Genomic DNA, 26,855 nt, shown 5'->3' on the forward strand with positions numbered 1-26,855 from the left:
TTCGCCTCGCGGCAAGCAAGCAAGCAAGGTTCGCCTCGCGGCAAGCAAGCGAGGTTCGCCCCTTCATAAAGGACAGAGGAAGCTGCTGGCGTTCTCACCTGGTCCGTGCCCGGGCTGGCTGGCGTCCGTGGCGCCGTACTTGGTCCCCTGTGCTTGGTGCTGTGTTGTTGGCGGTGGGTTTGAGTCCCGCCACCGGACAAGCTCGGGCAGACCGCACGAGGTGGGCAGGTGCAAATACAGGCCGCGGCCACCGTGTGTGTGTGTGTGTGTGTGTGTGTGTGTGTGTGTGTGTGTGTGTGTGTGTGTGTGTGTGTGTGTGTGTGTGTGTGTGTGTGTGTGTGTGTGTGTGTGTGTGTGTGTGTGTGGTGCCAGTCCGTATAAGTAGAAATTGTTAAGTGTATTTCATTGTACATGGTTTGCATTTCTTTTATTCGTGATAACCCTGCTCTTTTTGTGCTCCCCTCCTGATTATTGTTATAAATAAATCCCTGTTAAATGTTCCAGTTCGTTGTTCGTGCTTTCCTTCATTGGCTTCACAAGGTGCGTATTGAGAAATAGCAAGGCCATACGGGCCGGTAAGTTGTCATTTGGTCCGGCGCGGCTTTGGTAACTTCCGCTCGGTTACGCCGGATCTGAGTCGGTGACAGCGACTCGATTCGGACAAAGTCGGCCAAGGGTGTGCTTTCCTCGGTAGTTGGACGGCGTGAGTACTTAGGTAAATTGAAATTAGACAAGTGGACCCTTCCTCACGCTGTCGAAATATTGGCGACCACGGTCCTCTAAGGACCCGTGACCTTTCGGAGTTGTCCGAGAGTCACGACCTAAATTCCGGGTGTTTGGTGGGAGACGACTCCACTGCTCCACCTAGTGGTCGTTTATCGCCGTCGAACCCCGGCCCACAACAATATCTGTATTCCAGGGGCCTCTGGGTCGGTCGTGACGGCGAGTCCGAGTACGTACTTCGTGAGCCCGGCAGTGTGCCGGTACCGTAAAAAAACATAATACTGTAAACCATAAAATGATTACCACAGTACACGATTGCGATTCCATTCCTATTTTTAACCATCATAATCATAGAGTACACCATTAGCTTCCAGCTGACCGGAAGTACCACACATACCATCGATTACTTTCGAATACCATGGGATATTATTAACCACACTTAAGGGCGAGGGACAGCCGGCTTAACGTGGCCGATGAAAAAAAATTATTCTCACAACTCAGCAGCTCCTGTCAGTGCCACGGAGGTTTCAAAAAGCATTTGATGAAGTAGTTGTAAAAAGAGGCGAGCACGCTTTCAAACTGAGCTGTCAATAGATTGTCGCCACAACTGCGACGCAAAAATACAGGAGAAATTTTCTCTTGGTTTGAGATAAATTATGTTCATAGATTTAAAAAAAAAAAAACCAAAACAAAATAAATTACCTCAGACACGTCTTTCATGAGGGCGGTAAGGGCTCCACAGATACGAGCAAAGCCGGTCACAAAACGGCGACGTTCAAAAAGGTAAATACTGTGACTGAAAAACGAAGTCTCGAATCTCTTCAGCAGCGTCGCACCTATGTTTTTTTTCTTCTCTTCCTCCGTCTTCTTCTTCCTCTTAGTGTTCTTCTTCTTCCTCTTAGTGTTCTTCTTCTTCTTCCTCTTAGTGTTCTTCTTCTTCTTCCTCTTAGTGTTCTTCTTCTTCCTCGTAGTCTTCTTCTTCTTCTTCCTTATTCATCTTCTTCTTCTTCCTCTTAGTCTTCTTCCTATTCGGAATAGAATGGCGTCTTCAGAGCCGTGGAGACTCTAAATATGCCACGCTCCAAAAATAGGTGAAAAGTACAATATAAATAAATAATAAAAAGGGCAAATTTTCTTTGATAAATTTTAATATCACTTTTACAGACACGACGATCCGTGTGGCACAAACGGTCGTAAATATCCGGAAGATCTAAACAACAGATCCCCATTTCTCTCACGTCTGAGGTACCTCGTAGCCTTAGGGGCAGTGTGTGAGGGGGGAGGGGGGGGGTAAAAGGTGCTCCATATGTTCTGATACATGACACTGCTCACATTTTTAGTGAGGAAGGAAGGTGGTCTCTTATCTGATGTGAATATTGATTTGAAAAAACTATAACGTCGCGTTTATATTTTAAGCAGCAGCGTCACGACTTATACTTCCGGGTGGGCTCGCGCGAATGACCTCACTTCCTGTTTTGCGCGCGAGCCTTGACGTGCGGCGGCCCGCCGGTCGGTAGACGGACTTTCGAGTTGGACGCCGATCTGTTCGGCCAGAACGACAAGATTAAATAACAACGTGACGAGGTTTGATGATAAATCCGGATCTTTAATGTTTCCTTCCTCTTCTTCAAATAATCGAGCCGTCCGTTAACCGTCTGTATCGAGTTTAAATTGGTACCTTCGTGATTAAATCGTCTACCCACGGGCCGCGTACAGTCTACCCACGGGCCGCGTACAGTCTACCCACGGGCCGCGTACAGTCTACCCACGGGCCGCGTACAGTCTACCCACGGGCCGCGTACAGTACCCAACGTCTCTGGCCATCTGCTGGTGTGTTTATGGCTTCTGTGTGTTTCTCATTCTCTCTGTGGATCTTCTCAAGAGTCCAGCCATTGATAAAATAGTGTGCAGACGTGGTGGCCGGAGATGGTCTACGATGGACGTTCCTTTTGGGCGAGCACTCCCGGTAATGAACATGGTCTTACTATCGATGGTTTTGTACTACCCTCGTTTGAGTGAAGCAAGTGAGAACTTGCTTATTTAAATGGTCACCTGGAATCACCTTACAGGTTGGTTGTCATTGAAGTATTTGCTGAGTTTGATTCCTTTTATTTGTTTATTTGTCTATCCGTGCAGACATGAAGAGCATCAGAGAGAAGTAACGTCCTTCTCCAACTTCTCCAACTTCTCAACAAAACTACCCTCCTGGGTATTTGTACATCCGGGACATCATCTCTTGACGCAACAGGAAGTCCATAACGACCTTAAACTACTCGACCTTTGAACTGTAGTAAGGTGGCCTGACGAGAGTAGAGGGCTCCAGCATGCTCTTCACGGTTCAGGAGTTGGTCCAATGGCTGGGCTTTGCCACGTTCGAGATGGCCATTCAGCTCTTGGGCATTCTCGTCTTCTCGGTGCTGCAGTCACTGAAGCTGGACTGGTGGAATGTCTTCATACCGTTGTTTGTGGCCGACGGACTCACTGCGTACTTCACCGTCATAGTGTTCATTCGCCTGTATCAAGACGGGGATATGCGCCTGGCCGGCATGAGGACGCTTTGGATCGCCACCGTGTTGAGCCTCAAGTTCATCTTCGAAATGCTCCTCTGCCAGAAGCTGGTGCAGCCTTCTTCTGATCTGTCACACGGTCTTATAATGTCTCCACTGTTCATTTTGCTGCAGCTTCTCATGGTCAGGGCTTGCCGAGTATCTTGATGCGTTTAAGATGAAGCCAAAAAGTAACTGGTGTGCTCCTGGTGTCGTGCATGATAGTTTTGTACTTGGCGTTGATTGCCCTTTCATTGCAAAGATGGTAACAGAACATTGCTCCATCTCAGTATCACAAGTTCAGGTGTTTCGTAATGGAAGAGCAATATACTGGACCTTTTGTTGTGGACAAGGTCTCATGAGATTCAGAATAAGTGAGCGAGTGTGTCGGACTCTGGTGAGGAATATGACTGAGGATTTAGGGGAATGTTGATACACCGGTAGGAGACAGGCAGGATGGTTGGCTTAATGTTCCTGCAAAGTACAATACTGCATGTCTTTCCCACAACGTTGTGCCAGGAAGGCAGTGAGTGTCCCACACATGAAACTCGACTGTGCCCCTTCGGTGATGAGTACATAACTCTTGGCTACCTCCGTGCCATGGTACTTGTGTCCACGGATGTCTGAGTCACCTGTACCTGGCTTGACGTAATGCTCAAGACTTGACGTTGTATTTGAATACCTGTGAAAGATAAAGAAACGTGTATTTTGATGTTGACTTTTATCTTTTAAGATAAAATAGTATTTCATTCATAACTTTATTACTTTCCCACCGTTGTTGTTCATAGGAATGAAAAGGTTATTTCATTAAAACAGGTTTTTTTTGTGTTTATCTTGGCTCTTTCATTGGTACTCCCATTGAATCTGTCACTTTGCTGATGGTAGTTGAACAACATAATTTGTATTTGTTACAGCGCAGTAATATAGTTTATAAACAGTCAACATTTGATATTTTTTAATTCCAGAAACATTTTGTTTACTGCTAACAACCCAGCAATTTAATTTTAATAAAATGTAGCGATTAATTTTAGACATCACAAAGGACAGAAACGGGCACAACGAACAAATCTAACGTGTTGAATGATGTGATGTAATGCATACTACGTCAATGGTGGTAAACTTCGGAAATTTCTAATCTTTCTACTACCTTTATGATCTTCATTTTATTTAAATTGAATTATATACTTGAACACTGAAGAACACAAATCGCCTTCTTACCGCTTCCAAAAACCTCCAGTTTTTTCTGTATGCGGACATGTTAAATAAGGTGGTGTATAAGACGCTGCACAATGGTGGTAAATTACTTCTGGAATTTTATTTATACGACCTTTAAAATCATTATTTTATTCCCTCCGCCACAAAAGGTGGACGTAGGTTATGTTTTCTCCCCGTCTGTTTGTCTGTGAGCAGAATGTCTCAAAAAGTTATGGACCGATTCAGACGAAACTTGGTGTACAAGGACGAATTGATTAGATTTTGGTGAAGATCTAGATCTGGATATTAGGATTTTTCATGCTTCACCATTGATATATCGGGCCAAAATGATATACAAGTAATGTCCATTTTATCGTTTTAATGTAGTTGGCAAATAGGGGGCATGCATTATTAATCAGTTTAAGTCATTGACACACTAATAGATGATGAAAATATTGAGAAAAGCCCTCTTCAGCCTCGCTGCAGTGCATCGTGTTTGTCCAAGCCAGAACATTTTTTTACCAATTGAGCTTTTGTCATCAAATCTTCAACAAACCTTTTATGATGAGAATATGGAGAACAAAAATTAATAAAATGTACAATTTTATTTTTATTTTTAACTGTCATCAAGTTTACTCCTGACGTGTGCTCAGTTAGCAGCGAGCTCGGGCTTGCCAAGCCAGCCGCTCCTTATCAACGATTTAGAATGGATTGCTTGGCTGCTTTCTCTCCGCATGTAAACTTATTCACGGGTTCGGCATCACCAGTTTTTCCATTTATCACGTATAGAAACATGCACTGGTTCGGTAATATCTTACTACCAATGAGATTTTGCTTTTCCATCGGTACGACGCCGATCTTTCTCCCTGGATGCAAAAGGACTGCATGTCCTCACCGAAGATGGAAAAAAAGATGAGTAATCAAGTCCATCAATAGAATTTGCAGTGATTTAAATTGTCCACGTGTAGACACATTCGCCGTTTCGGTATTATCCGTGCATAGACTTTTCTATCAACATTCACACCATGAGACCATCAACATCACACAATCAACTTGAGACTTTTTTTTTCTTTTTTTTTCCGAGTAACCCACCAAATTTTCTGTGCAGCTTTTCGAGTTCCTGTAGTGTCCAAAAGTGGGTGGGAGTTTTCATAAAATTTCTCAAAACCTTTTTACTCTGTTCAAGCGAAAAGCAGGGTTAAGTGATCGGTAGCATAAGTACGTGTGGCGTAGATTGTACGTACATATGGCGTACGTCGTGTTTGTTTGCATTTTGTTAAGAGGGCACATCGAAAACCGTTCCGCAAAGGAAATTGAAACTTTACCACATGCTACATGACCATGTGATATAGCGGTCACTTTTTAGGTCAACATAGGCCAAAGGTCAATAGAGCAATTTTATGAAATCCTCAATTTTCATCCGATTCACTTGAAATTTGAAGAGAATTTGCATATCATGTCACTGAATTCAACCACCAACTATATGAGCTCACACATAGGCCAAAAGGTCAACATAGGCTGAATTCCTGAAATTGTCAATTTTCATATGATTGACTTGAAATTTGAACAGCGTTTTCAAATCACCTCACTGAATTCAACCACCAATTATTTTTGAGGTCAACATAAGCCAAAAGGTCAACATGGGCCAAATTTCTGAAATCCTCCATTTTCATCCGATTTGACTTGACATTTGAACAGGATTTTTACATTTGGTCATTGAATTAATCTACAAATTAATTTTGAGGTCAACTTTCTGAAATTGTCAATTTTTATCCGATTGACTTCATTTGAACAGAATTTTCATATCGCTTCACTGAATTCAACCACCAATTACTTTTGAGGTCAACATAGGCAAATTTTCTGAAATTCTCAATTTTCATCCGATTTCAAGTCGATTTGAACAGGATTTTCATCAAAATGACCATCACGTGTCATGTCTGGCAGCAATATTGGATCCAAGTAATATTCTTTGAAAATCTTCCAAGGAGAAACCGCTTCACCAATCAATGCAAAATTTAACTAATTGATCAACTACCCATGGGAAATATGGTTTGATCAAGACTATGTTCATCAGTCTGGCAGCCATATTGGATCAAACAAAAACAAAAGAGTTAGCTCGCACCAAGTCCTTCCCAAGACTGTGTACAGTATGTATTCTATGAATACCATCTTGTTTTTATTGAGATTTTTGGCTCCCACTTGTGCATAGCACCTATACCTTGCTAGTTGTTGTTCGTCTTTCGGCTGCTCCCGTTAGGGGTCGCCACAGCGGATCATCTGTTATGATCCGCATACTGATTTGGCATAGGTTTTACACCGGATGCCCTTCCTGACGCAACTCTGGTCGCCTCTTACGACACAGGGATAAGGATTGGGTTTCGCCATGATTCCGGGCTGTCCTACACCCTCTCATAGCGCGGCCCAGCGCAGAGCTCCCGTCCTATACCTTGCTAGTCAAATATATTATATTTTATTCTAATAATATATGAAGCTCATTGTAACCACTGACTGAGTGATAAAGTTCAGTACCTTCCGAGTAATGTAGAAAGCTGAAATTTTGTGGGCCGACAGACATCGAAGCCTATATACCGAGAAAAAAAATCACATAACTGTCGGATAGCATCTGCAAATGAAAATATAAATAAATGAGAAAAAAAATGCAGGTGAGTGACCCAAGACAATGGGGAAGCACAGTTCGTTATTGCTTACGATGTGTAAGCATACCCCGCTAGTTGAATTCGATACATTAACACTGCATGGGGTAAGGTGTTCTATGAACTCTCTATTTTGAATTTTTTTTACATCCCGAGATATCAGACATTTCATCGTCGTTTTTCTTTCAAGCTGAAAAATGCAATTCCAATTGTCATGAGTAATACACCATTGTAAAGGCCTAGCCTAGCGCTAGACGTAACGACGTTCCAGTGAAAAGAGTGTGATAGAGCGATGGAGATATCCATCTACATCAATAATTATATTCATTTTGATAAACATAAGCTTCTCCCCTTGAGTCTGAGGCTGTTTGAGCTTGATCTCATGTGGGGATACAACGTTGCGAAACACAAGAAAAATTTCGAACATTTATTGAATTGGACCAATTCAATGAATAACTTATTGATGTATCTGGATAGACTGATTGGAACGTGTACGTTCTGCTTCCTACGAAGGTTTGCCCTTTACTCCACTTGATATTTCTGACATGGGCCGGCTGCTCTCGATGGGTTCAAAGCCAAAATACAGAGGGAAATGGAGGTATTTTGATGATCCACTCATTCCTCAAATATTGTTCCTTTAACTGCACCAAAGTGTTCCCTTTGGTTATCTCCATTTGCGGGTTTCAGGAGGTGAGAGGGAGTTGTCCCAGAACTCAAAATCTCCACCTCCTATGTTTTGATAAAAGATCATGATTCATGAACCAGATTGTGAAGTTTTGTTCTCATAGCCTCGTTCCGAGGGCTCTTTTCAGATGCTTCACCGAACCACTGGAAGCCTCCACTTGTAGCTCGTTTGTAGTGATATTCCCAGAATGATTTTTAAATACTCAGGGTTTTCTTTATCATTCCTGGAGCTCCAACTATCTCTCCACTTTCAGCTTTCTTCAATTTCCAAATCATCTTGACCTCATTTTTCAGGTCCTGGTATTTGGTCATTTTCCTGATTCCTGTCGCATTTAATCCAAAGTCATTGGGAACTGAAACCTCCATCATCAATGCTAACTTTTCCTTTTTGTGTTTGAGTACTATGTCCAGATGCATTGCTTTGTTTGCATTGTTCACACTTGACGAGATCGGCTTGTCACACGTGAGCATTACTTGTTCATTTTCAAGGATTGGACTTGGTTTCTATTTCCATGATTGTTCTGGGACTGAGATGTTGAAGTGCTTACAAATGTACCAGTGGATAACTCCAAAGACATTGTCATGTCTTTCTGTGTACAATTGTTCTGACATGAGTTTGTTTTACATCCCGGAGGTCGCTGGTACTTTCTGTTTATACCCCACAAAACCTGCATTTGTCTGATTGGCTCAATCCCACCATTTTCTTAAAAGCATTAGTGTAGTGTCCTTGGTCTTGGGCATTGATGATGACTCGTTCTCCATCCCAACTAATTTGATCTCTTCTTAGCCATTCCAAAGAACCTTCTTTGTAAATCCCTGGATCAGGGATCAGGCAGGGGTTCTCGTGGATCAGGCATTACATGGCGGAGATGTGTGCCCTCCCGAGTGCCCTTTGAGTTTACACCTGTTTTTGGAAGCTTGTTGCTCAATGGATTAAGAATTTCTTTTCTGGTTTGTTGTTTTCTTGTTCGTGTGCAAGTCTCATCCGATAGTCTGTTGAGCTATTCACATACAGTCCAACATACGATGTTCTGTGCACTTGGTTGAACTACATCAAACCACCTCCTCCGCGTCTTGGTAAGTACAACCTCAGTATGCATTGGTTTTTGTAGAACATCTTGTGAATAGTTAAAGGTTTTCTTGTTTTAGTGTTTAAATTGTTGATCTCCAATTGTGGCCAGTTTATAATTGCACAGCTATATTGGAATACTGGCACTGCAAGTTTGTTTATAGCTTTGGTTTTGTTTCTTGAATAGAGGGATGACTTCAGAAGTAGTCTTATTCTGTGTAGGATGCTTCGTGAATTAGTCTTATTCTCCGTAATTAGTCTTATGATTTTTTGTGCATTGTATTGTGTTGTACCTAGGTGCCACCTTCTATTCCTAAGTATTTGTAGGTTGCTTTGTTTTCTAATTCCCATATTGTACTTTGATCGATTGAGATGGTGCATGTTCTTTTTATTTTCCCTTGTACAAATGTGCAGTTGGCACATTTGTCAACACCAAACTCCATTCGGATGTCCTCCGAGTACTGCTTCACTAGTTTCAGTTTATCTGCCAATTTCTTATAATTTGGGGAGAAGAGTTTTAGATCGTCCATATACAGGTGTGTTAACTTTCTTGTGTCTTTCATCATTTTTATGTTGCATATGAGATTGTATCCATGTCCTTATTCATTGATGAGATTACTCAGTGGGTTCAGAGCGAGACAAAAGAGGAGGGAGGAAAGACTCACCTTGTAAGATACTGTTGCGGATCTGGAAGCCATGAGCACACAACAGCCAGGTCCTATCAATCAGTTATATCGGTAAGTACGTGTTTCTAGTTAGGGTCCCGTCCCTCGTCTAATGGGAATTAAAGGAGGTAGTCGGCGGGTGAGGAGGTAGGCGGAGCTACAAACGCCTTCGACCGGGACTCCACCCAGAAGGATGGGAGTTGCCCTGCCTACCGTGGGCCTGTCCAATGGAAGACGGCCAGGGAATCGCGTGATGGGTCCGACCAATCAGGAGGCGAGTGGCCAGGAGAAGAAGCCCCCTCGCTCCTGAAGAGGAAGAGTGTGGTTGTCGGGACGAGTGGAGAGTTTTGTGTCCTGGGTGGTCTCGAAGCACGTCTGCCTGGGTTTGCGGCGAACTGCATCCCGCGAGGTGTCTTCAGAGGTGTCTCGTCTGGCGCATTACAGCGAGCGGTCGATTTTCATCAAGGGAGATTACCTCGTCTCGCCTCCTCTGGATTCGGCTGCCCTGGTCCGTCCTTTGGCGACCGGAGCTCCGGGAAGGGGTGGACGACCAGCCGCGCGCTCGCGACCAGGTAGCCAGCCGTCCTGACTCCCAGCCGAACTATCCTCCTCGACTGGAGAGCCGAATAAAGACCTGACGGGTCCATTTTCTTTGTTGGGTGTGCGTGTCAGTGTGCGGGCCTGTCTTGTCTAAGTAGAATTGTTCAGTGCTTTTGTTGTACATTATTTGCATTGCTTCGTCGGATAACTCTGCTCTTTGCATGTTCCCCTCGTTCCCTTGATTATTGTAAACAAATTCCCTCTTGTTGAACGTCCCAGCTCGTCCTTGTCCTTTCTATCATTGTTTTGCCGCGCTGCGAACGGGAATTAGGAGGCTTCATTGTTGCTGCAATCGTGCAATCGGCCCGGCAGAAATCTGGTACTCTCCGCTCGGGGTACGACTCGGATCCGGCTCGGTAACGGCCCAGATCGTGCAGATCCTGCCGAGGGTGAATTTCCCCGGTAGTTTGGACGACGTGGTTATTTAGTTATATTGAAATTGGCAATTGACCCTATCCCACGTGGTCGACCTATTGGTGATCTTCGGTCCGATAAGGGACCCGTGACCTTTCGGATTTATCTGAAAGGTACGACCTAGATTCTGGGTGTTCGGTGGAGCCGACTCTACTGCTCCACCTAGCGGTCGTGCTCGCCACCAAAACTCGGCCCCACAACAGCACGTCATATCTTTCCTTCCACGTAAGGTAGTATCAGAGTTGGGTTCCAGAACGTTATTTCTTTCTCAATCATTGTGACTATTTGGGGGTTAATTTTTCATATCTGCATGCATTTTATAATTCATGAATGTGGGACACTATCAAAGGCTTTTTTAGTAATCTGTCTAGGCTGTGGATAAGTTTGTGCCAAGTACGAATAAAAAACGGTCCATGCATGTCTGAGATATGGCTGCGGACGCACACACATGAAAATTGAGACCAAATCTATAAGCCCCTGTTTCGGACAAAGTCCAACAGAGGCTAATAAGAAAAGCTTGGATAATAGCATGTTTGAGCTAAAAACAAATAAAACTCAGCGGAGATGCGACAGTCGGGAAGACTGTTTATGTTTGAGGGTTTTTTTTATTTTATTTTTTTCCTCAAATACAGATTCTTATACATTCTGTATTTATGACATTACCCATTCCCTGTAGATCATTATTGAGTCAACTAGCTTTTCACCATCACTCCAATAATGTGGCAATTCTATTGGTACTATGCATCTTGGTTTCAATAACTCTTACAATACAAACCCTCAATAGTTCTGCCTTCATCTGGATTTAAACTAAATTTCAGGGATGCCAATCTGGTGTATTTGCCACTAGGTCCAAACTCAACCATGTAGGTTAAAAAAAAAAGCCAGCCATGTTAAATTTGACACACATTAAAAGTAGTGAATTGGAGGATGAACATGGGGAAAAGGGGAGGGGGGGGACGTTTACAGCTCCAGTTTATATTTCAAGTTGTGATCAAAAACTGTAATGTGTTTTGTAGGAAGAATATATTAGTATTGCTTGGTCGAGTTCTGGTAATTTGGCCACAGAGTTTTTGTTAGTTTGGTCACAATCCAAGAAACTGTATTCCAAGTTTCCAAGACTAATCCAAGATTAGTCAGGGACACTAATCAAATATTAGGTGCACAACTTCAGTGCAGGTCCATTATTATGTTGCAACAACATATTGGAAGGCCAAACAGTTGTTGTGATTCCATATTGGCAAAATTGAGCAATGACCAAACAAGGTTCTTATATTAGGCCGCCATTTGACCTTCACCTTTAACCCGGAGGGGTATGATGTAAATTGAGTTTAAATGTGGCTTGATCTAGGCTATCTATGGAGGGCAATTTCGTTCTGATTAGACAACCCCGCATCGAGTTTTGGTGAAAAATGTTTAAATGTCTAGTTTCGTCAACGTCAAAAACAACTGTCAACCCCGCGTACTTTCTATTCACATTATTGATGCAAAAATCTCATTCCAAAAGTCCAGCTTGGAAATTGCCAGTGAAGGAAGAAAAAAAAAAACAACCTAAATGGTGACTTAGTAATGCTTGGGGTCCAAAAAATTCTGTGGTACCATTAAAAATTGGGGGCACTAATTGCAGAAACAAGCCAAACAACAGCAATAAGCCTCTCCCTATACTATAGGGGGAGTCTTGTTAAAAGACACTTTTGGGCCTGACAGTGCTACTGACAAGGGTGTTGTGTGTGTGTGTATATGTGTGTGTGTGTGTGTGTGTGTGTGTGTGTGTGTGTGTGTGTGTGTGTGTGTGTGTGTGTGTGTGTGTGTGTGTGTGTGTGTGTGTGTGTGTGTGTGTGTGTGTGTGTTTTGGGTGATGGCGAAGTGATAGGCCCATAGACTCAGCTTCAGTGCTTGAGATTCCAATGATCTTGAAGGCTTTCGTTTCCATGACATCAAGCTGAGCAAGGTGTGACACAGGGGCACCAGTCCAGAGGGGAGAATGGCATTCAATCAAGATGCGTTATGAAAGCCTTGTCGGTGAAGAGGAGTTCAGGTATGCCAAGGAAGGACTTTGCATGACGGAGGATGCCCAGTCGGCTGTTGGGTTTGGAGGCCAACTTTGAAATGTGGTTTGCCCAAGAAAGATCATGGCTGATAGTGAGACCCAGGAGTTTGAGTGACTGGACTTCTTTGAGAAGGTTGTTGAGAAAGTAGATGGGAGGGTTTGTTGTAAGGTCCTTTCAGAGAGTGAGACTTGTCAGGATTGAAAGACATTCCAAGTGTTTGACCAACTTGTGATTTGTTTTTAAGGTCCGAAGAGGAAAGTCACGGTGGCAGAGGGTGGAGTCATCAGCAAATAGATGGAGGATTTTCCAGAGAGTCAGAGAGTTAATTTATGAAGATCAGGAATAGGACTGGGCCCAGAACACTGCCTTGGGGCACACCAGCCTTGACAGGGAGGGGAGATGAAAGGATTCTATCGAGAGCCACACGTTGGCTACGAGAGTAGATGAAGTCAGTAAGCCATGTGTGGAGTTGGTCTTAGATGCCATAGGCAGAGAGTTTGGAAAGCAAGCCAAGATTCCAAACTGTATCAACAGCACGAGATATGTCCAGAGAGACTGCCCAGATCTCACTTCTGACATCGAGCACCTCCATATATTGTTGGACGAGTAGAAGCAGCATGTCCATGGTAGAGTGACCTAGTCTGAATCAGAATTGATCATCTGAGTTGGTCATCGGAGGAAAGGCGCACTTCAACAAAGTTTGCAAATCACACTTGAACAAATCGAGGAATAAAGGAAAACATGTTCAATCGTTTAATATCCGCATTATGAGAGGTGTAAACGATAGCAGAAAATATCAGGTATATACAAATAATTTCCCATCATGGTGTCGGGCATCACCAGATGGAGTTCGAAAAGCAACGGTCGGATGCTACCGCAAGTTCCCTGAATCATCCAACCAGGCTGAACAGGTGACATTCAAATATAGCTGCAGTTTCATCAAGATGGCCACAAATGTCATGTCAAAAAAAAAAAAAGATTCACAAAATCCAACAGCAATGCATCGAGATCAGGCTTATTCACATCACCGAACATTCCCCATTTAATAAATAGCTTCACAACAGCAAATGTACCGTACATGCTGACATGTCATTAATACAACATCAACAATCGAGAACGGGAATATGTGCACCGGTTGTGAAAACCACGGGATCGACCGATGTGCTCAGTTCAATCTCTTATCAATTGACATTTACAAACGTTTTAACCTGCAAGTAAAAATAATCGCATTATGGACATATTTAAAATGTGAATGGACAAACAACCATGCTGTGATACATTAGACAGCCAAACAAATAGGTTCCATTTTCACTGTGCAAGTCCCCGACATACAAGGTTCCTTTTTGGAGTATTTTTTCAAAAAAACAACCAATAAATATTGAACATTTAATGGCGATACAACAGGCAGACACCCAATTGTGCTTAATCAGTATAATCAATAGATTGATTTAAAAAAAAAGTGATGGCGATACTTCCGATCCCTTTCACCGCTTTCTTTAAAAAAAAAAAAAAAAACATTTTTTTCCTGTTGCAAGTACATACAGGGGAAGGGTCAGACTCATAGTTATTCAGCATGACCTGGAACAAGGGAAGAGAATAAGAGTCAACCACAGTGAGAGGACTAGCATCACATGAAGACCAGACCAGATGGGGCAGGTATTCTCCCACCATGAAGATCGTTTATGAGCCAGCCAGGTTTTTGCCGATTATCCAGGAGTGGTGTGGCAGTTCTGAAACGAAGACTTCCTGAAGCTTCAAATCCAAATCCATAATACTGCTGCATTCAGATGGCTTTTAAACAGAACCTCTGGAATGCCAACTGAGAATCATCACCAACAAGCCACAACAGTTTCTACCCCTTTATGAGACTTATGAGCACATTCACGGAAACTTCAAGATGAACTGCTTGGTCAAAGGACCTCCAATAAGAATGCCCCGTATTGCACGAGCAATGCTTCATGTAAAAGGTAATTCTTTATTATTCCATTTTTTCCCAACTCTTTGCTTGCTATCAAACTAAATAAACAGGTATAAAGTAAATATTCTGGGAAGTTAAAGATGTGATCAAATGAAGTTGATAAGAATACTGGGACACATATAAAGCAAACGTTGCATGCAACCAACACCTTAAAACTCGTGATTAGAAAGATGGTTTATAAATGAGGGGGGGGGATCTAAATTGTATTTTTATTTATAAATAATTTACTTATTATGACCAATTGAAATTACACAGCAAGGTAAAAAAATATTTCACCACGGATGGGACCCCACCTGTCCGGGGCCCCTGGACGTCTGTGGACCCCACGATCAGGTAGGATGCCATCTGCGGAACCTGCAGGGGAGTCTGGAAATCTCATCGCCGACTCTGGGAGCAGGTGGGGATTCTGTCCAATGAGCATATAAATGAGGAAAAAAAAATTAATTTGTATTTACTAAATTACACAGCTGGACAAAACAAAAAAAAATTGGTTTAAAGAAAAGGTTCAAGGACCACTCTAATTCCTTCTCCCTTGACTCCAACCACCCCCCCCCACCCCTACCAAGTAATTCCTGCTACCTCAACTCCAGCCACCCCCCCACCAACTAATTCATTCCACCTCTTCCCACCCCCCCAATGTAATTCCTTCCACCTCTCCCCCTCCCCCATGTAATTCCTTCCACCTCTCCCCCCCCCATATATTTCCTTCCATCTTTTCCCACACCCCCCCCCCCCATGTAATCCCCGACCCCACCTGTAAATCCTCCCACCTCCCTACTCCCCCAAGGTCCATCCATCACCCTTTTCATTCGTCCATCCACTCTCTTCCATCAACCCTCCCCTTCCCTAATATTCCTCTCTTATTCAATCTGAATCACGATTTTAAAATAAATTGTATCAATCAGACTTGCAATACAATCTCAAGTCTTTCAAAGGGAATTTTAAGAATGCAACAATGGTTTAAATACCAGAAAAATGGTCCGGGTCTCAACAAACTTCAGGAAAGGGAATGGATGATGCACAATTGTGAGAACATAATGGACATTGTACGATTTTTCTCAAACCGTCTGAACACCACCAAAGTAGCTCCTCATAAGATGAAGAATGTCAGTGATAAAAATGGCCATAACAAAATACAATATTCATCTACATTGCTGCGTAACCCAGTGAAGGAATTACTTGCTTAAAAGAATGGAACCTGATTGGGAATATTTCCCTTTTTTTTCAATCAAAATAAATACATTAAAGAGTAACATTCTAAGTATTTGATGCATTAAGCAATCGTGACTTCAAATGTTGAAAATACTCGTGATCTGTGTTTTGATAGTTGCTTTTTAATGTGGAATGCTTAATACCAAGATTCTTCATTTTGTCTGAAATGCATCTTGTATCATGTCCTGTGAATTCTTTACTTCCCAACTCATGGCAAATGTTCTCTTTTATGATTTTTCTGCTCCTGGTGGGTCTGGGGCTGCTCCTGGTGGGTCTGGGGCTGCTCCTGGTGGGTCTGGGGCTGCTCCCGGTGGGTCTGGGGCTGTTCCTGGTTGTGTCAGCCCAGAAAACCACGTGGAAACGGCAGACCTGGCATTCTGAAGTGCTCCACCAACCGAATGACCTGTGAGGCATGTGGTAGCACACACCAGCAATGTACAACGTCAAAAATGGTCTAATGGTAACAATGATACAATTGAGCTAAAGCAGAAGAAAGGTCCTTGAGATCAATGCTCATCTTCAACCAGAAATTCAAATACTGCCATTTTTCAACTTTTTTTTAAAACAAACAGTGACCAAAGGCTCATGGAACATTTTATACAGTACACAAATCACATCCATGATGGAAAGACGTTAGAAGACATCAGTGCCCTTTTCGGAATGGCAGGATGGCAGGATCGCTTGGAGGTACGCGCACTCCACTCTGAGCTGTCCAGTCTGATTTCAACTCTCGGCCGACCCTAAATTGTCATCCTCGTGTTTGGCAGGCAGGGCGAATCACAAATGTACGTGCCTTCCCTCTGATGGGCATTAAACTGGGCATCCCGTCTGCCAGCATAAGTTGGTTGAAGTTAAATATCCCACGTGGCATTTTTGAAGAGGAGGCAAGCTATCGCTGGCACTCTGGTCAATTTCAAAAATCCTGCTCTAACCTACAGGGGAGAGGGGCACTGCATCAGCAGCATAGCTGCACCCCTCCCCCCCCCCCCACCCTTCCCGACAGCAAATTATGCCATCCACAGCCATGTACTTCGTACGAAAGAAGAAATAGAAGTGCACTCGTGCCTTCAAAGGACAAGAGTAGACAATGGATGAAATCAACACAGTATGAGATTTAAATGAGGAATCCCTTGCATCATTAGCAAAGTCTACAAGTTTGGTACCACACACAAGCTGATCCAAAATTCAGCATAACTTGTTTTTACAAGGTACAAGAAAATATTCAACATCCAGGTAGGTAAGGCACACAGTTCTAAACAAAACAACGACAATGATCATGAAACGCGTTTTGCAAGACATGTTGATGACAACTCTCAGCTTTAAAAAAAAAACGTCTTTTGCAAATGTCATTGGGGGTGTTGTATTAGGCATACCTGTGTAAAGTTCTCTCAAAACAAATAAAACTCAACATTTCTCCAATTTTAATATACAATTGGAGCTTCATTCAGAGTTTGGACCTTCATAAAGAACCTTCATTCAGAGTAGTTAATGCATGGAACATTCTCCCTGGAGAGGTAATGACAGCAGATACAGAAGATAGGGACCGAGAAGCATTGCAGATAGAGAGGTATATTAATATTTCTGGACTGGTAGGTATCTTTGGCATGGAAGAGTGATTGTGTGCAAGTGTAGTGATTGTGATATCGATGAGAGTGTCTTGTCACAAGGTGAATGAGCTGTCGGTGCTTGCCCATTCCTCCACCTACAATCCACTTCAATCCCCTCCTCCCCTTCTTAAAAAACAACAACAAAAACTAGAACGGGCACTCGTAGAGCGCATACCTTCGCCGCCACTACTTTTTTTGTTCTTGGTATGAGTGTGGGGAACTGGTTTCATATGAATGGTCTTATGACACAAACCACATATCTATAATGTCATGACCCCCCCCCGACTTTCGGGGGCTACGGACTAAACAACAATCAACTCACGTCGTTTTGGCGAGTCTTCACTCGCAAGCTCGGTGAATACAACGTTTCAACAAGAGAAGGTAATCTTGTTTGATGCTGGTTTCATGCAAATCGAATAAGAATTGACTGAGTTATGCCGAAAACCGCATATTTTTACCTTCGCATTCTGCGAAAGGTTGTTTTGGTCGGCCTGTATTAATTTATTTGTTTATTTATTTATTTATTTGTAATCTTGTGATTCGTATAACTCAAAAAGTATGAAACCGAATTGCATGAAATTTGGTGAGATGATTGGTTATTAGCCAGGAAGCATTCGATTAGATTTTGGGATCGTTTGGGTCAAAGGTCAAGGTCAAGGTCACGAAAAGGTCAAAATCGTCTTTTTACGATAACACGGTCAATTTTTATTCAATTTGCATGCAATTAACGCCAAAATGTTCAGAATTCAACGCTTCATCTTGTGATATGCAATATGACACAATGACGCCCATACTCTTGTTACCGGTTAGGGGTCAAAGGTCAGGGGGGGTCACGACCTTGAAAAATATGCAGTTTTTGTCATAACGCGGTCAATTCTTGTCCGCTTTACATGAACCCAGCACCAAAATGTTCAGAATTTAATGCCCAATCTTGTGACACAATGACGTCATAACACATGTCACCGGTTGGGGTAAAATGTCAGGGGGGGGTCACGCCCTTGAAAACTATGCAGTTTTCGGCATAACTCAGTCAATTCTTATTCGATTTGCATGAAACCAGCATCAAACGAGATTACCTTCTCTTGTTAAAACGTATTCACCGAGCTTGCGAGTGAAGACTCGCCAAAACAACGAGAGTTAATTGTTGTTTAGTCCGTAGCCCCCGAAAGTCGGGGGGGTCATGACATTATAGATATGTGGTTTGTGTCATAAGACCATTCATATGAAACCAGTTCCCCACACTCGTACCAAGAACAAAAAAAAGTAGTGGCGGCGAAGGTATGCGCTCTATGAGTGCCCGTTCTAGTTCAAGGGTGTGACCCCCCCCCCCGACATTTTACCCCAACCGGTGACGTGTTATGACGTCATTGTGTCACAAGATTGGGCATTAAATTCTGAACATTTTGGTGCTGGGTTCATGTAAAGCGGACAAGAATTGACCGCGTTATGACAAAAACCGCATATTTTTCAAGGTCGTGACCCCCCTGACCTTTGACCCCTAACCGGTAACAAGAGTATGGGCGTCATTGTGTCATATTGCATATCACAAGATGAGGCGTTGAATTCTGAACATTTGGCGTTAGTTGCATGCAAATTGAATAAAAATTGACCGTGTTATCGTAAAAAGACAATTTTGACCTTTTCGTGACCTTGACCTTGACCTTTGACCCGAACGATCCCAAAATCTAAGCGAATGCTTCCTGGCTAATAACCAATCATCTCACCAAATTTCATGCAATTCGGTTTAATACTTTTTGAGTTATACGAATCACAAGATTACAAATAAATAAATAAATTAATTAATTAATACACGCCGACCAAAACATAACCTTTCGCAGAATGCGAAGGTAACAAACTATGTATATATATATATCGAGATATGTGGATCGCGACGAGCACTCCCCGATCTCCAATGAACATAAAGCCCTACACCAAAGTGTCACCTCCAATCTGTAGGCCTCAACCCGGTGACTAATGTTTAACTGACAATGACCATGTAATCTTTATCTGCTTGACAAATGGAGCTGCCTATCTGGATGTCAGGCTTATTTTCCCCCTTTGAAGGCACCTTTTCTATCCAAAAAAAAGGTTAAAAAAATCGAAACATATAAACAACTTGGGACAATGCACATTGACCCCATGGCCAAAGTACACAGTCTAGCAAGACTGTCCCACTGGCATACACATGCCCCTTGTGGTGTATTGGCAGGGAGCGTTGAGGGGGCGTGGAGGAGTTGTGATGGTAGTCACGTGGCTGCAGGGCATATAGCCGTTCGCGTCCGCTAGAGGCTCGCAGTAGTGTACATCTGGACACGCAATAAACAGAGTTACGGCAACCCTCACGACTCTACGTGCCTCACTGCTCTCCGGACATTACATTGGCAACGAGGCTGTTTCGGGTCGACGCGTGCAGAGTGCCTGGTTTTCCTCGGTGTTGACTTTGAGTCTTTGGGCCGGAGCAATTGGATTGTAGGGCGCACGGAGCGCCGGGAAAATCAGCGCAGTTCACGCCGCGCGAGTTCGATCACCTGGCGAGGAGCCCAGGGAAGCGCATCGCGAGTTTCGCCGCACGGGTGAGGCATCTTGCCGGCGCCTGCAAATTCACGTCGAGTGAACGGCGGCCGGGCTCGGAGATCGTTTTATTTCTGATTTGCAAGCCCCGGGAATGGTTTCTGCAATGCCACGGCTAAAGGACGAGGACATTACATTCAACTCAGAACGGCGTCGGCCGTCGCACAGACTCTGAGATGTCCGGAGCCTCGATGGCCAGAGCACGACAGGTGATCCGGAGGTCCGTGCGGTGTACCAAGTGCCCGCGGCCGCATGCACAGTCTTCGGTGCGGGTCGTGACCGAAAGTTGCAACGCGGTCAGTCGGACGGCGGTCTGAACACTCAGGGACATCTACGGTGTGTGTGCCGAGTGTCGTTGGCCATCATAACGGTCATGGATGGTGGTGTGCGAAGCGACCCCTACGTCCCAGGTCGAGACCAACTGCCTGTACGGTGTTTTGTGCATGACGTACACTTTTACGCCCCGGGTCGAGTCCTGCAGGCTGGGCATAGCGATCCCAGCGGCCCGGAGCAGGAGATGCAGCTGATGTTGAGCCTGTTTTCAATTGGTCCGAAGGTGACAAGACCAATGACAGTGGGGGTCGAGGTGATCGGGGCACCGATCGTGTTTCGAGTTGAGACCGGAGCGGCGGTGTTGATCATAAGCCAGCACACCGCTCGTGCACTCCCCGGTCTACGTCTTTTCAGGTCTACCCTCGCATTGCACACGTATACCGGTGAAGCGCTACCAGCGGTTGGCAGGGCACACGTCTTGGTCGCCCATCAAGGTCAGCGGGTCGCGCTCTCGCAGTTTGTGTGATAGGGGAGGTGCTCGCCCTTTTGGGTCGGAGCGGGTTGGCCCGCATTCAACTAGACGGGACGGCGCCAGCCAGTGGCCTTGGACGTCCCGTGCCAAGCCGATTAGAGTATCGGGGGGAGGAGGTTCCTGTTTCGGAGTTCGTACCTCCAGCTGCACCTGTGTCTCCTTCGGGCCCCGTACCTCCGTTTGGGCCCGGGCCTCCCTCGAGACCCGAGGGTGAGGTCCCGGCGGCAGGAGCCGCGACGATGCAACATGGGTTTCCGTTCATTGTTTCCTGCAACTACGATATGCGGTTCTGGAGCAACGGGGGCCATGCCAGCTGCGACGGACTCTCGCGCTTGCGCTGCGCTCATGATACAGTGCACACCCGTGTCGTTCAGGCGATTTCAGCGGGGGATTGGAGCGAGCTGGTCGCATTCAAGAAGTTCGCGGAACACGACCATCTACGGTGTCCTCTTCGACGTTCATATGGGGACCTGCACGCAAGTCGCCTCAACGTCGTGGCAACCAAGAGGCGTGTGCGCAGCGTGGTTCATAAATTGCTAATTGTTGTGTGTTTGATTCTCGCGGCACGAGTGATTCAGCATGGCGTTATGAAAGCAAATACCGACAGTCCGCGTGTGAGCAAGATGTGTTTGATTGGGATCAATGCTGTCTATGATGTGAAGAGCTCGCGGACGATCGTTGCGAATAAAGAGGTCTTTCAGATCTCGATATTCGATGACAGTCCGCAGTTCGCTGCAACCTCATGTGTTAACATTATACTGTGGGAACACGCTGTACGTGAAGAGAAGTTTGCGTCTGCACAAACGATGTTTTTGCTGCTTTATGACATTGCTATGCATGCAGTGTACGCTGATTGTCCGTGTGGACGTGCATGGATATCTTGACTGGATTTGATGCATGCTTTTGTTATGGGATTGCTGGTACTGCAGCCGGCTAATTGCCGGTTCGACTTGCACGTGGGACTCCGGCGCTGTTCAGCGTCACCCTCCCGTTAACGGCCCGGCCCCCGCGAGAGTGTCTTCCCAAGGCCGCCCCACCCGTGCTCCCGCCAGCGACGGCGCCCTCATGTCTGGCAAACTCAGCGTGCTTACCTGTTTCTGTCCATGGGGGGACGGGCAAGCTTGTCGGCCAGGGGCACAGGAGGTTCGTCTTAGCGTGTCACCTCGACCTCGCCGGAAGGCGTGTAAGCATGGGCCGCCTGGGGGCGCTTCTACAGTCCACTGCATTTGGGATTCAACTCACTCACATCAACACAGTATATGTTGTGATGGGGATAGAGGGCTGAATTATGGGCCAGATTAAAACGACGGCATTATTGTAACAGGTTGTGCAGATGAAGCACGTTTTCTTTTGTGCCGTCTCGTCTGGGTTTGGATTCACGGCCGACCATCACCCCAGGGTTAGGTGGTACTGGGAGGATTTTACATGGTTAATGTCGTTTTGTTCCTCTTTGCTTTTTTATGTTGTAGTATGCTTTTCTTTATAATTGTCATTTTATAATCATACTTTTAGGAGGGAGGAGTGTGGTGTATTGGCAGGGAGCGTTGAGAGGGCGTGGAGGAGTTGTGATGGTAGTCACGTGGCTGCAGGGCATATAGCTGTTTGCTTCCGCTAGAGGCTCGCAGTAGTGTACATCCAGACACGCAATAAAGAGAGTTACGGCAACCCTCACGACTCTACGTGCCTCACTGCTCTCCGGACATTACACCCCTCAGCCCAAAGGCTGAAGCACATCGTCAAACAAACACAGACATCCTCATCCCGAAGGGCCAGAATGCAGGGTCATACAATTGGACCACTCCATGAGAGCAAGTTCCCATGACCAACGGCTTGCCATCCTGAATTTGGGCGTTTGCCCTCAGGCTAGATATATATCTTGAATATCATATATATATATATATATATATATATATATATATATATATATATATATATATATATATATCTTGAACCAATGAGGACTACATTCGTCACTTAAACATCAATCGCACATCCTGGCTGTTATGGTGAGCATCCCACCAAAACAAATCCGTTTGATGTTTTAAAAAAAAAATCTGATTTAATTGCAGGCTATAAGGCCAGAAAAGGTGAAAATTGTCAAAGGGGGTGTAGACTTTCTCTAGGCACTGTGTGTACTCGTGTCGACGACGTACTAACTAAGAGGGTCCCGCTACACAGAAGCAATGTGCTTTGAGAATAGCCAAATGAATGGAAGCTACGCTTGAGCAGGAAGCGTATGTAGTTCCTTCCACAGACGGAATGTATATCCTGCCGGTCACAACCAACAAGGGTTGTTATCTAGCAGGAATGATATGCCAAATGGCCCCATCCTGACTCAAAGTTCCTGGTAAAGCACAAAATTTTGTTTTAAACATTATCCTTCCAAGGTCAATGAAAAATAAAACTGTACATCATGTATTTTTCAAATTTGACCAAGTTGAACAACTGCATGAACTGTGTGCACGATTATGTCTTTGTCCTGTAATTATTCCACATTGAGGGAAGGGGGAGAGGGAGGTGGGGGGGGGGTGGAGGTGATGTATTTCCATGGGAACCAACTTCCTGCTCCACAGGATCCACAAACTAAATACATTCTATTCATCCAGTATCAACCTGCTCTCCAGTCCACACCCCACACTACACAACCCTTTCTCCCACTCCACTTGCGACACAGATGATGCAACTGAGCATTCTCGTGTGGTGTGTGTGGGAACTTAAATGGTGCCTCATACCGACAGCCTTGCTTGTTTGGACCATTGAACGGCCTGTTGTCAAAACAGCGTTTCCGATCTTTTTGCCACGTTCACTGTTCTGCACGGAGCTGCAAAAACGAGGACAATATAAAATGGCCGCATTTTGAAGCGTACCAACAAAGGGATGCCTTGTTTGGTTGTGTTCGAGACCAATTTGCTCGTAAGTTTGCACTCACTGTGCCAGGCGGAGTTTCACATCGGACACACTGTACTGTCCCTGGAACGGATGTCTGCCAAGCAGATAGGACAAAACAAATAAAGCACAAAAAAGACCTGCACGAATAAAATGACAAAAATAAATACATAAATAAATAGAGACTACATTTCACTTCAAGTCAAAAGTGTAAAATTTTTCTTTATTTTAACGATTGCATAATCCTTCGAAATATTGTCTGAACAAAAGCTGTTATTCGAAGCATTTATAACACATCAAATAAAAGGCATTATATTGGGGGGAGTAACCACATGTATTATATTCTTAAGACTTACAAACGTACCCGATTGCTCTTTAAGGGATGAAAAGCAAAAAGTCGTTTCCGGCATGTGACATGCACAATCTAAACTCCAAAGAACTGTGGAAATGTTTTGCAATTTAAATCGGAGTATATTGGTTTAAAGTTCATTATTTAAGAACGTGCATTGATGACCATGGAGCTGGCACGATAGTCTGAGGAGAGGGAAGTATGTGTACTCTCCTTTGAGCTGTCTAGCCTGGGTTTGAATCCTGGCCCAGCTATAAACTGTCATCCTGGTGTTTTGCATGCAGGGCGAGGCATCAATGTGTGCACCGTCCTTTGAAAGGCTGTGAAGCCGGAAGACGCTTCTGCCAGCACTGGTGGCATTGGTGGACGTTAAAGATCCTACGGTGTCCAACGAAGCAGAGCCGAGTCCATCACTGGCATCCTGAACAAATCACAAATTACTCCCCAAACATTCGCCAAACCACACTTCGCAAGTGTGGCGAGTATGACAACACCCTCCAACATCAGTTGAGGGAGGCCTTTGACCAGCAGTGGACTGAAAACATGTGGATCATGGTCGTGATGGATGACAAACAAACCAAGCGATGTTATTAAAACACAGAGCCAGGAAATTTGTGAGACCGATTTAATGAAATCAGTATTAAGGACCAGCAGGTACGAGCGGAAATTCCGTGTAATATAAAATGTGACATCACCCGTCCTCAATCGTCACCCAAAGCCTCAACTCACCCCACCCCCCCCCCCATTCCCCACGACCTCTCCCCCAAACTCTGTCCTCTATCTGCCCCCTTCCCACTCCAACTCTCTGTGCTCTCCTCCCCTTTTTTTCCTGTTCTTCAAAGCAAGAGGGCATTCTTCCATCATTACATATGATTTCTTCATTACCTCATCAAAATACAGGTATCCCCAACTTTTCCTGGTGTTGGCCTAATGGTTCGGGTGGTGGGCTTGGCATCCTAGGGTCCTAAGTTAAAATCCCAACCCCATTGAATTAATTCCAGGTGGGGTTGACTCAGCCCGTCATCCTTCCGAGGTCGGCAAAATGAGTACCAGCTTGCTGGTGTCTTGTGTCGGAGTGGCGACCCGTCCAGGATTGTGCCCAATAGCCAAGGAGACTGCTTAAGCAGCACTGACGCTCTGCACAGAGTATGGTTCCAATGGATGGATGGATGGATCCCCCACTTAACGAACATTCAAATAGTGAAGGTCTTTGTTAGCTACGAGGGAACCGTTACAGTGTCTGGTGATTGCGCAACATCACTTACATTCTTCTGCCAATTAACTTTTCAATGGGGGGATTAACTTTTCAGAAGGCTTCTGAAAAATTAAAATTTCTGAATGAAAGGGTTAAAAAAATAACCATCTCCATCACATCCACTGGCCTTCTGTTTGGAAATTTGGACTCAAGATTGTTTTGGTGTGTGTTACAACTGAATTAACTTTATTACACCGCACGCTCGAAGCAAAAAGCAGGGTTAAACAATTGGTTCATGTACATCCATCTGACTGTCTACAAACGTCAGTTTATGATCGAGGAACAACTAATTTAAATTGAATGTTATATTTTGAACATGAATCGGAAGACAAGTTTGTCGTTTTGCCGTATTTTGGCTCTGAAGTCATCCCGATCGCACATGCGCAGAGAAGAGTGACATAATATTTCTACTCTGTCTGCCCACCTGGTGGACAAACAAAATTGAAAATCATTCCAAAAAGGAAACTTACTGTTTTTAAAAGACATTATAAATGACACAAACAACAGGCACGAAGAATTAATGTTATGTGTTAGATAGGGTGGTGTAACAGATACTGGGAAAAATGGTAGTAAAAGCCAGAATTATTTTATTAATACACCTTTAAACCTTTATTTAAATGGAATTATATACTTGTAAAACAAATCGCCTTCATAATACAGTACTTCAAAGAACCATGCAATATATCGATGTATAATCTTGCGTATTTTTTTGAATGATCTTTAAAATCATTATTTTATTAAAATTGAAATACAGGAGGGCCTTGCCGTTCGTGGGATACCCCTTCGATTCGTTCTGCCGCGATGAATTTATAGAGGCAAGGTTTGTGGATTGCGGTCAATGTGCTCAAATAGTCATGGGTTGGCAAACTATTTTCCACATTTATTGATTGAACTGGTAGAGCCTACCCGTCGCTTCCCTGACGGACCAATTAATCGTCCTGTTTGCCAAAAAAATTTGAACGAGGAGAAAGAAAGGAAGACAAATTTATCCATGCATACAATTCCCCCCTGCACCGTTCGTCCTTATGTCCCTTCCCGCTAGAAATGTCACACACAATGACAGGCTTTGACATGCACCTCCGGTTTTTTTTTTTTTTTTGGAGAACGGGAGTGTGGGGGGGGGGGCGAATTGGGGTTAAAGCGCTCTAAACATGGGTAAATTTGTCTTCCTTTCTTTCTCCTTCTCACCCAAGAATTTTTTTTGGGGGGGGATGGAGAAGGGAAGGAGGACAAATTTACCCATGCAAAGAGTGCTTTAACCTCAGCGTTACCCGGGTAAAAATGGAAATTGTAATACCCTCTGCCACCACAAATGTCACTACATGGTACAAATTTACATCGAGAATTTACACTCCCCCCACCACCGCCCCCCCCTCTCCCCATGTGAGGCCACGGCCACAGTCTATATTAACCCCCACATAAAGTTGTATGCACCCCAAGTTTGGATAAGGAACACACACACACACACACACACACACACACACACACACACACACACACACACACACACACACACACACACACACACACACACACACACACACACACGTCCTCGTGGTCTAAAGCTTTAAAATAATGGTCAAGGATCTAATCTG

General features: G+C 44.3%; 3 protein-coding genes and 1 long non-coding RNA gene across 16 annotated transcripts in view; 2 read left to right on the top strand and 2 right to left on the bottom strand.

Annotated features, from left to right (window-relative positions):
- Positions 1-1,648, bottom strand: part of NDOR1 (NADPH dependent diflavin oxidoreductase 1) — a 132,597-nt gene extending 130,949 nt beyond the window's left edge. For 11 of the 12 annotated variants that reach the window (XM_085855777.1, XM_085855782.1, XM_085855773.1 and 8 more), the window contains exon 1: positions 1,426-1,648. In XM_085855777.1, coding sequence (XP_085711903.1) covers positions 1,426-1,443 — 18 coding nt within the window. In that variant the 5' untranslated portion in view covers positions 1,444-1,648. Of the gene's footprint in view, positions 1-1,217; positions 1,331-1,425 lie in introns of all 12 variants that reach the window. The other variant, XM_085855783.1, reaches the window with a different exon arrangement.
- A 78-nt stretch (positions 1,649-1,726) lies between these two features.
- LOC147013191 (uncharacterized) lies at positions 1,727-26,807 on the top strand. The gene is made up of 2 exons (XR_015051428.1): positions 1,727-2,307; positions 24,290-26,807. It is a non-coding gene; the product is annotated as an uncharacterized LOC147013191 (long non-coding RNA).
- Positions 2,307-4,101, top strand: TMEM203 (transmembrane protein 203). The gene is made up of 2 exons (XM_085855814.1): positions 2,307-2,689; positions 2,860-4,101. Exon 2 carries the CDS (start codon positions 3,048-3,050, stop codon positions 3,435-3,437), a length of 390 nt encoding a protein of 129 aa, XP_085711940.1. The 5' UTR covers positions 2,307-2,689; positions 2,860-3,047; the 3' UTR covers positions 3,438-4,101.
- Positions 13,338-26,855, bottom strand: part of LOC147013193 (late secretory pathway protein AVL9 homolog) — a 75,506-nt gene continuing 61,988 nt past the window's right edge. Inside the window, exons 14-16 of one of the 2 annotated variants that reach the window (XR_015051420.1) lie at positions 23,700-23,796; positions 23,503-23,591; positions 13,338-16,190 (exon numbers count right to left, since the gene is read on the bottom strand). Coding sequence is in view for 1 of the 2 variants with exons in the window: in XM_085855785.1 (XP_085711911.1) it covers positions 16,015-16,190; positions 23,503-23,591; positions 23,700-23,753 (319 nt within the window). In the remaining variant the exon portion in view is untranslated. The remainder of the gene's footprint in view (positions 16,191-23,502; positions 23,592-23,699; positions 23,797-26,855) is intronic. The other variant, XM_085855785.1, reaches the window with a different exon arrangement.

This window comes from Eptatretus burgeri, chromosome 14 (genome assembly GCF_056783735.1).
Source record: "Eptatretus burgeri isolate ZD-2024b chromosome 14, Ebu_testis_v1, whole genome shotgun sequence".
Classification (NCBI taxonomy): Eukaryota; Metazoa; Chordata; class Myxini; order Myxiniformes; family Myxinidae; genus Eptatretus; species Eptatretus burgeri.